The sequence below is a fragment of the Rhinolophus sinicus genome, chromosome 13 (assembly GCF_057876585.1).
Source record: "Rhinolophus sinicus isolate RSI-liver-muscle chromosome 13, RSI-T2T, whole genome shotgun sequence".
NCBI classification, from domain to species: Eukaryota; Metazoa; Chordata; class Mammalia; order Chiroptera; family Rhinolophidae; genus Rhinolophus; species Rhinolophus sinicus.
In genome coordinates this window covers 29,662,944-29,675,840 of record NC_142513.1, presented here as the reverse complement: position 1 = coordinate 29,675,840, position 12,897 = coordinate 29,662,944, and the positions used below count along the sequence as shown (strand labels likewise).

General features: G+C 36.2%; 1 protein-coding gene across 2 annotated transcripts in view; it reads right to left on the bottom strand.

The window, feature by feature from the left end:
* PLCB1 (phospholipase C beta 1) overlaps positions 1–12,897 on the bottom strand; it is a 684,403-nt gene that overhangs the window by 157,975 nt on the left and 513,531 nt on the right. For both annotated transcript variants that reach the window (XM_088789261.1, XM_088789262.1), the window contains exon 11: positions 3,004–3,161. In XM_088789261.1, coding sequence (XP_088645387.1) covers positions 3,004–3,161 — 158 coding nt within the window. The remainder of the gene's footprint in view (positions 1–3,003; positions 3,162–12,897) is intronic.

Sequence of the window (12,897 nt, the reverse complement as noted above, 5' to 3'; positions counted from 1 at the left end):
CTCTAAATCTGTCAGCAAGTGTGTGGATGTGGTTGAGAAGCTGTGCTATTCCTGGAGCCCAGGAATAGATATTCAATCAGCCTGTGGCTCAGAGATCACAGATGAGATTGAAGAACCACTTGTACTGTTGAGTGCATAGGGAGAGTCACTCTAAGTGGACTTGATGGCTGAGGCCAAAAAGCCAATGCTCCACATAAAATAAATATGCTTAAAACTTGGTGTTTACCCTCACCCCAACCCCCTGCAAAGGAACTCAAATATATGGTGATGGAAGGAGAACCGACTCTGGGTGGTGAACATACAATGCAGTATACTGATGATGTAATATAGAAATGTACAGTTGAAACCTATGTAGTTTTGTTGCCACCCCAATACATTTTAATAAAAAAAAGTACCTTGAGGATTATAAATTTTTAAGAAACATAATTGCCCCTCACATGAACTCTGAGGGGCAGTAGGCAAGGGGGTGGGTGGGTCCTCCTGGCAATGTTTTGGTGTACAAGGCCATCAGTCCCTTAGCTCAGTAATGGATCCATCAAAATGTGCTGTCTCCCTTTCCTGGATCACCTTCATCCATTAGCAGAGAGGCAAGCCCAAATTGCACTCACCCCACACCAGGGTCATCTATCCCCTACTTTTTCTTTAACAGCCCAACCAGGTTTGGGTTGATGCCTTAGATATCTAACAGAGGATAATGGCAGGAGCTGGGAGGGTGGGAGACTATGAAAAATGAAACAAAAACCCATTGTTTTTCCATTAAAGAAAACCAAAAGGGGCAGATAAACTTTTAAAGATTTTTGATCAAAATTAAGGTCGACCCGTCATTAAACTTTGTTGTAAAATTTAGTAAAGGGCGCTATTTTTCTCTAATTGTTGTATTGTAGCTTAAGTTTAAGAAATCATGAAAAGTTAAATTCCCTAGACACACACGCTAAACATATTTTAAGGTGCTAATGATATTACGTCTGAACACATTTTTATTGCTGTCAAACATAGTACTTTTGATCAAGAAATCCATTTACCTAAACGGAAACCTGGCTGTCCCTTAAAAATCTTCTTTTTTGCTGCTCTTTCAAGTGATAGCTGTTTATTTTATCACATCACAAGTGTCCCAGGGCTAAAAGCTGAAGATTGGGAACGTTTTGCTCCCAGTGTTACTTTTGAAACATTACCTCTCAATCTTCTTATTTTAAAACAAAACAAAACTGAGTTCTCGTGAAGCAGCCAAACAAGCTTTAACTATTTCTTCACTTCTGCCATCTGCTGAGATCCCCCTCATTCAGCAAAGACTTTGGCAAATGGTGCATTGTGTTCTATATCCAAAGTTTTGTCACCAGTCTTGGTGACATTAACATCTATCTAATTCCTTCAATATTCTGGCCTCTTAACACTCTGACCTCCCCATTTTCAATGGTCCTATCCTCACTCTAACTACCTTCGTTAGCCAAATACTTGGGCTCAGTTTCTGTGGTTGCTTAGGGCAAGAGTTAGTGACCCAGAGCCAGTTCTGCCCTGAGACTGATGTAACCCAGGTAATGGGGCTCATACCATGGGACCTGTGCTCCAGAGGATGTCCTCTGGTCCTTCTCTGTCTATTCCCTTCCAAAGGGGTGAGAAACCTGAGTCAGCCAAGAAAACATGTTTCCTAAACCCCACATATCCCCATTCTAGATTACTTTCTAGGGTACCTAGGGCCACAGATTTCCCCACTCAAATGCCCCCAAGCTCCTGAGGATGGCTCTCTGCAGGGGATCTGAACAGAACTCATATTTGTCCATATGCATGAATGTGAGGCCCTTTATGGTGTATGATAGAGCCATGAACAGGAAGAGAGGAGAGATGACCAAACACCCTCATCACTGACTAATAAGAGTGGTTGATGCTTCTTTATAAATTTCAGCTTTGTCTTGCTTCCTAGATGGGATTTATTAAGACACCCAATCATGATTGTTTCTCCTTCCTGACAGCATCCTATCCATAGAAAGACCCTGCTTACTAGACTCACCCTCACCCCAATCACCTAATACAAGCCTAAATTCTGTAAATTCTCTCTAACACACTTTTACAGAGGCATCAGAGTTCCCCATGACATTTGTGCTCTCTTGTTGCATAAGCCAATGAACCCAACTTTGACTACATGTGTGCCCTAGGGGTCTTTGAGCCCTAGGTATCAATGTGCCAAAAGATGGCATATCATAGCCAGTATTCCATTCCATATATTATTATTATTATTATTCCATATATGAGTATATTCTGTGAATGGAATATTATATAATAATTAAATAGTACTCATTAATATCATCATCATCATCACCAAGCAAGCAAACAAATAAGCTAGAGATACATGCAATAATATTGAATCTCCCAAATAATGTGGAGTGAAAACAGCAAAACACAAAATAATGCATACTACAGTATGAATACCTTTATATCAAGTTAAAAATTGGTGAAACTACATTGTTTAGGGCTGCACATAAACTAGTACAGCTCTAAAGAAATGCAAAGGGTGATTGATCACAGTAATGGTCAGGAAGGTGGTCATCTCTGGGGCGATGGGGGTCATTCTGATGGGAATGGGTATGTGGAGTGTTTCTGGGGTGCCAGTACATTCCTATTTCTTGATTTTGTTCGTAGTTCATGAGTGCAAACTTTGTATCAATTTGTTAACTTGTACAAATAAGTTGTATGAACTCTTTGTTATATATGTTGTAATTCCCAATGACAAAATGCAAGAAAAAAAGAATAAGAGTGCTAAATAGACAAATAAATTTATTATTTCCTTTATAAAACAGTTTCTTTAGATTTGGTTAGCATGAATCAGTTCACCTGATCCCAACTACCACCCATGGATAAACTGTTAAGTTTTAGCCTCTAAAATGGCAAAGATGATTAATAGCTTATGGACTTAACTGTAACCCCTGGGGCTGTCTACTTTAGGAGGCTTTCCTCGAAAGGGGTCCAATCTCCCCAGGTGCCTCTTTTAGCCATTTTCATTCATTCTACCTTGAAGGATATTTCCGTTGTCATGGTAAACCCATGGGTGATGACTGGCTCCTCTTCTGCGGTCCGTCCTTTCCAGCAGTCCAGCTCCACACAGCGACAACCAGACAGGAGCACTTGGCGATACATCTCAACGGAGGAGTTTCCAGCCAGTTGACCAGCTGAAAAACACCAACAAAATGAACCCCAGAATCCCAGAAAGCGAGAAACACACTGGTGGCTTCCCAGAAAAGCTCTTCAACAATGGGAAAACAAAAAATTTAAGAGCTTGAGTAGGTGTTCTCAGCCTTTTTTCTGCCTCAACATACCAGAAGGTAGTGAGACAATCACAAATGTAATTGTGACTTCTTAGCAGAGGTTTTGGGAAAGAGAGAATTTAAGAAAGAAAGCACTGTAACAATGAGAGTAGCTCATGTTTATTAACTGCTTAGCATGTGCCCATTATAGTTCTTTGAAACTTATATGTATTACTACATTTAATCTTTACACAAATCTCTCTAGTATAAACACCTTTTAAAAAACATAGTTATTTTCAGATAATGAAAATGGCATAGAGCAGTTCGTTTACCCAAGTTTCCAAAGCTGTTAAGAAGAAGATCCAGGATTATAACTTCAAAACTCATTCTCTTAACTCTGATTGCATTTCTGTGAGAGAGTACTGTTGACAGGTTATTTTATTCTACAACCCAACCCTGCTGTCATGTCTGTCCAAAGCACAAATGCTTAGAAAATCTAAACATTCTTTTTTCAAAAGTGCTCTTTTATAGGAATAAACTTAAATTTGATAGAAGTGAAAACCTTGTACTCAAATAATTACAAAATATTGTTAAAAATATTAGACAACCTTAATAAATAAAAAGACATCCCATATTCATGGAGCGGACAACTTAATATTGTTAAGATAGTACTATTCCCCAAATTGATCTAAAGTTCAATTCTGGGGATTCTAACATCATAATTGTGTGATCAAATATCTAGACCTTTCTGCAATTTGAACTCTGGCCCTGCGAGTGACTAAGCAGTTTATGTTGCAAACTGCATTTGCTGCATTGTCCCTTTCACCACAAAACTTCTTTTACCAGTTTATTTTGCAGACTTCAAGGGAAAGTGACTTGTGACCACTTCCTCCTGCCCCACCATATCTTATGACACCCCCTGCTTCTGATGTGTTTTGATTCCAACCTTGGTCATATCTCACGACCCTACCTGCTAACCACGAGTTGGCAAACTGGAGATGCCCTGTAGCCCTGACCAATCTCCATCTTGCTTGCACATACTTACAGTTTTGCTGCTTGCCCCAACCAATCCCCTTAAAGATCAGCTCTCTGTGCTTACTGCCCTTAAATACTCTGCCCTACCCTACCCCTCCCTCTTTTGGTCTATGCTCCGGGCTATGACTCCTGATTCCCTGGCTTGCAGACCATATATAAATAAAAATCTCTCTTTCGCCTCCCAGAAGGGTCTTCTGGAATTTCTTGACAATTCCTATCAAAATTCTAGCTGGTTTTTTCTGCGCAAATTGACAAGTTGATCCTTAAATTAATACGAAAATGTAAATGACCCAGAATAGCCAAAACAGTCTTGAAAAATACGAACAAAGTGGGAGGACTTGCACTTCCCAATTTCACAACTTAACTACGAAGCTACAGTAATCAAGACAGTGAGTGTAGTACTAGCATAAGGATAGGACAGAAATATAGATGACTGGAATAGGATTGAGAGTCCAGAAATAAACCCTCACATTCATGGTCAATTGATTTACAATAAGGGTGCCAAGATGATACATTGTATAACGAATCACCTTTTCAACAAATGGTGATGGGACAACTGGATAGGCACATGTAAAGTAATGAAGTTGGATCCTTATCTCGTATCATATACAAAAAAATTAAGTCAAGATGGATTAAGTTTCTAAATGTAAATTAAAAAAAAAAATCTATGGTTTTCAAAAACTATATGGCTATTTTAAAAATACACACACTCACATACATAAACACACACAGGGTGCCAAAAAAAATGTATACATATTTTAAGAAAGAAAAAAAACTGTAGTAAGATAGTAATACTCAATATATACCGATAACAAAAGATGAATACAAGTCACTTTTGACTTCTGCAATTACAAGAGGTGCTCAAAGTGGTTACCATCAGCATCCAGACACTTCTGATTACGGCGAACTACTGCTTGAGCAACGTTGACCAAAGTGTCCACTTGTATACATTGTTTTGGATATATATAATAAAACTCTTAGACAAAAATATAGTGGTAAATATTTGTGACCTGGATTAGACAATGATTTTGTAGATGTGACAAAAAACAAAAAACAAAACAAAACAAAAACAGAAGCAACAAAGGAAAAAATAGATAAACTTCATCAAAATTAAAAACTTTTGTGAACAGAACTGAAGCACTCTAGTGAAGTGATGAGAATTGTAATAATCAAGGCATCTGAGAAGTCTGAGGGCAGGAATCGAAGTCAAACTATTCCTGTTTCACTTAAGAAGTCAATGGAAGGCACTAATTTATTGATAAATTAGTTGATAAGATTAATAATAAATAACTTTTGAGATAAGCCCACCATCAACACACAAATGGAAGTCTTTGGTTTTCCACATTAAGGATTTTCTCTGATTGATATCTTATAAGTCTCCATTATTCTAAAAAAATAGTTAAATGGTGACATATTGATGAAAACTGTCGAAATGACTTTGAAATGGACTGGATCTGCTTGGTGGAGACACACAGTACAGAGAAAATGGGATTAAATTTTCTGGTTTAATTTAACTTTTTATTGCTTTAATTTTACTTCTATATGCATGTCACAATACCCACATCAGCATAATAAAAGGATGGTATTCTCCAGTTCTATAGAGGCCTAGTAAATTCACTGAAAGGCTGATTAAATAAGTGTGCATAATCACTTTTCTCTACTGGAAAAATAGGACATTTTAAACAACAGAAATGTGTTTGCAAAAGTAGAAATGCTGACCAAATAATCTAGAAAGTTCCTGATGCTAGATCATCAATTTGCCATTTATGATTGCCTCAAAGTTTGTTGTAATAAAGATCTTTGCTACATAAAGGGAAGAAAAGGCAGTGGGAGTGAAGGGGAAAAGATAACAATTTACATGTTATTCTTAAGCTTACAGGAGTGATACTTTAGCTGAAGAAAGTGAAGAATTCTAATAATTATGAGGTTAACACATTAAAGATCATAGCTCTTGCAGAAAAGTGCACTAATGTTAAAGAGTTAAGCAGATTTTCTTGTATACTATCTAGAAAATTGTTTAAATGTATTTCTGATTATATCCAATACCAATACACAATGTGCAATTTCTGAGTTTATTTCATTAATACTTTGTTATGTCTTAACTAACTTTAGTAGGGAAGTTGCCATAGATTCATGAGCTAGATAAGATTTAATGGTAGATTGAAGTAAATAATTTCCTTACCCACATTAGAATGTTCTGTCATAAAAGATTCAAAGAATTTCTAGAAACATTTCTTTGGATTTGCTTGCAATTTTTATTAATCCTTAAAAGAAATAGAAGAAACTTAATGTACTTTCTAAATGTTGATCAGTTAGTATTTCAAAAGACATGGTAAGGCATGAGGTTGGGTTTATGAGATACAAAGGAATCTAAAAAAAAAGAAAAACACTTAAAGAATGGGAGCATATGTGTGTGTAGTGTTTATTGTCCAACACCTAAGCCCAACAGATTCCCTACAAAGTAAACTTACTATTCATTCTTACAACAAATAATCTTTATTAGAAATGAAAGTCTCCCAACAAAAGCATATTTTGAGAAAACTCACACATTTCCATAATTGTCCTATTCTTTGGAATGCACATTAAGTTTCCTGTGTGTTTTACTTCATCTATGGAGTTATTCCCCCCTAGATGTGTGTATTAATATTCTTCATTATTTTCTCCTTTTCTGCCTAAAACCTCAAAGCTGGTTTATTTTTCTTTCCTAAAGTTCCTAACTCCTCATTATTCTATCCAATTCCCCTATTATATTTCCATTTGATTAGAGCCAATAAATACAGCTTCTGGGGCCAAGGCATTGCCGGGGGTTGGGATTAATAATATGCAATGAGTCACTCAACCCTTGTTATTTCTGAAACTAGTATCTGACATCATCTCTGCCTGGCTGTGAACATCCCCTGGAGTACATTCCAAGCCCATGATGGACCTTGGGAGCTGATGCTCCATCTCAGATTAATTCACAATACTGCCCCAAGTCATGGCTCTGCAACTTCTCGCTTGACAGCATTCATTTTGGGCAGCTGGCTACATTCACTTGAGCTTTGTCTCAGAATCACCCAAGGCATCCACGGATGGAAGAGACCGTAAAATTGGAAATAACAATCCCTCTATTAACAAAGGCTTCGGAGGAATTTCTCATCTTACAGAGGGTGATATTTGTCTATATTTATATTTAACATTATTCATTGTCTTCTCTTCAACCTCCAGTGTAAGAAGATTCCAGAACACAATGCATTTGTTACTTCAGTGACCTTTCATAAACATTGTCTCTTTCCATAAATGGAAATGGGGACTATTTCTCCTCACTTTCAATGCTCTAATATCCATTCAGGTCACAATCCCAGCTACACTGGAAAGAACTTTCCAAAAGACTGAGGCTGTGTTGTGCACCTTGACTGTCTCCACGGGTGTCAGTTTGATCTGATCTCTCTCTTCCATAGTGTCTGCCTGCTGCCTCAGTGAGACCATGGAACTCTCTTGAACATAGATCCAACTGCCATGAGATGACTTAGATAAGAAAAGGGGAAAACCACTTTAAGCATATGCCTTATTAATTACAGGAGCCTCACCATCAGGTTCTGTGCATATTCCCAAATAACATTCTCTGTGGAAGACAAAATACTGGGAGATACAAAAATGACATGACACATATTCCTTACCTTCACCATCTAGGTTGGGAGGCAAGTACAAATAAAGCAGACGGGTTCTTATGTGCCAGGGTGTTTAAACTCACCCCAATCTTACATTTTTTGTTGCCCTTTCTTTCTCTTCTTCCTTTTTCTCCTTCCTAATAGAATATTTTATTTAGGTTCTGATATGCTTCAGGTTCCCGTCCCAAGCCCTGGGGTAAATCTTAATTTTCCTCAGCCAGTCACAGTGGTTCTGTAGCCCATGGCAATGGGCATTACTGTGTGGTGTAATTCTGGGCTATGATTAATAGGACATAAAGGAAAGTCTAATTGGTGGGGTTGAAGGAATCTCACTCTTAAAAGTGTCACAAGACAGGGACTTTCCCTGTTCCACATGTGGGTCTTAATTCACAAGGAGGTGATGCTCAGTGTGCACGGTCATCTTGAAATCATAATGGAGCAAAAAGATGGAAAGCATCTGGGTTGCCAAAGATATCAATAAATTTCTGATGTAATCAACCCCAACCACCCCCGCTTCTGGACTTCCTGTTTTTTTGAGATAATAAATTCCCTAACATTTAAGCCATTAATTATTAGTAACCTATTACAACCCCAAATACCCTGGCTGTTTCAACGTATCTTCATGTCACAAATGAAGAAACTAAGGCTTAAAAGAGTTAAGTATGTAATTTACTTAGAGGCAAATTTAAACTCGGTCTATTTATTTGCTAAACTTATCTTCTTTCCATCCTACCATACAACTTTCAGAGGTCTGTCTGTGTGCTAAACCAAAAATAAATTATAAAAGGTTGCATATGCTAAGGCCTAACTAAGTGGGAGAGGCGTAAAAGAAGGGAGTGACACTCAGACTGGGTTGGTAGTGGATGACTGACAAGGCTAAAAATATGCCCTGAATCATTTCTAGACATTTACTGCAGTCAAGAACATATACGTAAGGAGCGAAGTGGAATAATTATTTGATACATTCAATCAGATAATGTAATTCATAAGAGGAGTAACTAAAACCTAAAGTTCTTTTTTTCTTTTAAGCTGAATAAGGATGTTAATTATTCAGTTATACCACTTTGCTTGCTCGTGTATATGGAGTCATCATCTCCCTAATGGTTTAGAATATGGGAAAATTTATGAAGAGTGAAAAACTATAGGTTGAAATGATTGCATACTGTTGTATCCGGAGAGAATTTTGTTTTGAATCATAAGGTTAGATTTCTCAGGAAAAACAATAATTTAAAACATAATCACTACTTGATGCACTGCCGAGACTATCCAAGCATTAGAAAATGACCATCGTAATTAAAAATCAACTCATTCTGTGCAAATATTTCTCTCAGTCATCTGACTTATTTTTCCTCCTGGGTGTCTTGATAGTTAACAAAGGGGCAATAATGAGTAGAGAAATAGACATAGTAATAATGCATTGTTAAATTGATTGGCTTTCATATTGTATATTTAATTTTTACAGTTGCTTTGAATGCTCAAAAGAGAACATTCCAAATATAAAAATATTCCTTATTTGAATTTAGACTGGCATTTCTCAGGAATATCAGTTCCTTTTTTTTTTTTTTTTTTTTTTTTTTTAGGAATATCAGTTCCTAAAATGCTCCACGAAATTAAATAGGGTGATGATAGTGGGAGGAGGGTTGGTCATAACCTTAATGATTATGAATATGAGAAACTTTATTCCTATATTGAAAACATACTGCAGTAGGTTCCAGTCTTTGTACCTAGCACGTTTCAAACTCATTTGAATAGGAAAACTTTGCTTTTTCCACCAAACACCTTTTATATAAAATAATGTTTCGATAGAAAAGGTTTTCACTTGTCCCACAAATGGCTGTGAAGTACAAAATCTAACTAATTTTCTAGGTATTGATTTCAACATTTAATTGGAGTCTAATGGGGTATGCATAATTTGGTTATATTTTTATTTTATAATTTTCTTAATTGGTCTTGCGAAATTTGAATTTCTATATTATTGATGTCTATATTTATGAGTTCTACATAGATTTATATATAATTAAAACAAGGATACTAACATTACATGAACTAAAAACAAATTTTACCCGTAAGTCTAACGAGGATTTCAGGCAAAACCTCAAGAACCTTATTAATATTTATATGTAAGTTTTTTGTTTGTTTGTTTGTTTTGGCTAATTATATGGAATTCTGCTTAATTCCTCTGCAGGGAAAGAAAAGACTTTGGTACTGGGACAAGGTAATGTTAGAATGTGAATTTATATAATGCAAACTTTGGTATAATAATACATAGCTCAGAAAAGTAAGCAAAATAAAATTATCCCCCTAAAGATCAGAACATTATTTAATATAGGTAACAGTTTAAAAAAAATGAATATTTGAAATATGTGAATTCTAATACTACTAGTAAATAATTGGAGAGAGAATTGGTTGACGTGGTCAGAAATCATGCATATGAATCAGATGGTGGTGATATGAAACCATTATACAGAAATTTGGAGACAGCTATTTGAGTCATTTCTTTAACACCAAAAAAGAGTGGCCCCTTCTCTTTCCTAGTAGCTGGAAGCTCCACCTTTTGAGAATTATTGGCCATTAATATGCTAACACATTAAACCAAACTGACAAATAGAGCCAAATTCTCTACCACATCTGTGCTTACCGAGTTTTTCAGAGGGCAAATGACAGATTCTCGAAGAAATTAATTGGACTAAAAATCTTTAGTGAAATGCAGTTTAAAAAAAAAAAACTGCAGAGAAAAAATTTAACAGTATTGTGTAGTTTGTTTGTATTAACATTGAACAATTTTCTTAGAACTATTATTGTGTTGTCAGTTAAGCAAATGAGTAATTATGTATAATTTGTTAGGTATCAAGATTTAAAAAGGCAGCACAGCTATAGAATCAAGAATTTCAATTGGAAGATAAGAGTGTAAATAGTTACGTGAACTTGTGCTTTAACAAGAAAAAAAAAGGAAATATTTATCTTCTCTTGTTTTGATCACAGAAAAGGTCTAGAAACAAAGTTCCATAGGGCAGCATCCAAATTGCTGTTACTCATACAATTTATTTCTCACTAAAAGGAACCAGGGCTCATTGGGGAAAACTCTGATTCCATGTGCTCTGCAGAAAGAAGCAAGGTATGCATGGAAGATTTTTATATGCTAGAAAGCAAGGACATTTTCAAAGATCAATGGGTCATTGTCAAAAGGACATAGAAGCCAGCCTAAAAAACTGTTGCCACCAACTAAAGCTGAGACAATTTGACCACTGAAAGGAGAATAGTGGCTGTGGTTGAATGAACAAACATAAAATTTGAAAACCGTAAGTCCATAATGATACACAGAAAGAGAAAAATTAATATATTCTGAAAGAAGGTGGAAATAATAGAGTGTATACCCAGGCAGTCTTGTCATTCAATCATTTTGCTATCACTGGGTCATTTATTATATGACAAATAATAGAAAAACTGTATTAAATAAATCAATTGGAAGCATTTTTGGACTTAAAATGACTATTAGTAAAATTACTGCATATAGTGACCTCCAGGTAGATGAAACCATTTACAGTGTCCAAAATTTAACTGTACATACATTTATGTATTTTTAAGAGTCTTGTGGTCCTATGTAATAAATGCCTGATTCCATCACATGTCAAGGTCTTTGAAGTTATATTTCTTAGGATCCTATCAAGTCAAAGATATGGATGCTTAACCTGAAGTTTTATAAACCTCCTCAAACTTAAATGAGAAAAAAGATTACATCTTTCATTTTAACCTCTATATGAAATTTAACATTCTCTTCTGTTATGAATGTGGGTCGCAAATCATAGTAGTACTAGCAGGACCGGTGACTTTGTCACAAGTAGAAATCACAGATATTTTAATATATTCCAATTGTTGCAAACATCACAACATATTATTTATAGTAATTTTTAATTGTGTTAATACAATTATTTCATCACACAAATGTTTTTTAATATTTGATAAAAATATTTCAGAAGAATTTATTTCCCTTTAAATCCTATGTACTTTATTTTATACATTTAATGCTATTCTTAGAAAGGTTCCTAGGCATTACCAGACTGCCGAATAGATCAATAGTACCAAATAAGATTAAGAACACGTGAGAAGAAAAAAAACAAATCCTTTAACTTGAGTGGGAGCTGCAAAACTTTTGAAATAGGCGTAAGAAACTGAATGCAAGGAAGTGAGCTAAGTGGACACTTTCTTCTTAAAGTCAGTAGTTTTAAAACAAGGCTGAAAAAAAGATTTTGACATTCCTTCCCTCCATAGAGCTGTGGTCTATGTCCCCTCCCTTTGAATCTGCGAGTGATTTAACGAATAATAAAAGAAGTGACAGCACAGGACTTTGAGGCTAAGTGCAAAAAGGCAATTCATCTTCCTCCTTGTTTGTTGGGACACTTGTTCTTGCAGCCATGAGCTGCCATGTAAGAAGTACACCTATTCTGGGGCTGCCATGCTGTGAGGAAACCTAAGCAACATGAGGAGGCCTCCTGTAGGCAATTAGGTCAGCAGTCCTAACTGAGCCCAGCTGTTGTATTATTCTAGCCCAAATGCCAGACATGTTGGTAGAGAAGCCTCCAGATGATTCCAGCATGCAAGGAAGGTATTTGCGTTACCCTTGCTATTCACGTCGCAGCTGAGGCCCAAGGCACCAGGGAAAGAGACAAGCCATCTTCACTGTGTGCTATCTGAATTCCTGACACACAGAATATGGATCAAAATAAAACGGTGGCTTTTTTTATGCCACTGAGTTTTGCTATGATTTGTTAATGCAGCAAGAGATGACCGGAATAGGGTTTAGAATGAGTCAAACACGAATCTAGTTTCATGGCATGAATCTCTCTTAGCAAATAATGTCAGTTGAAACAAAATCGACCATAAGTAGTCAGAGAGCCAATCCATTTTTCCTGAAGAACATGCAAGTTGCAGTGCAAACGACTGTACAACTCAGACTATAGGACCCTGACTAGATGGTC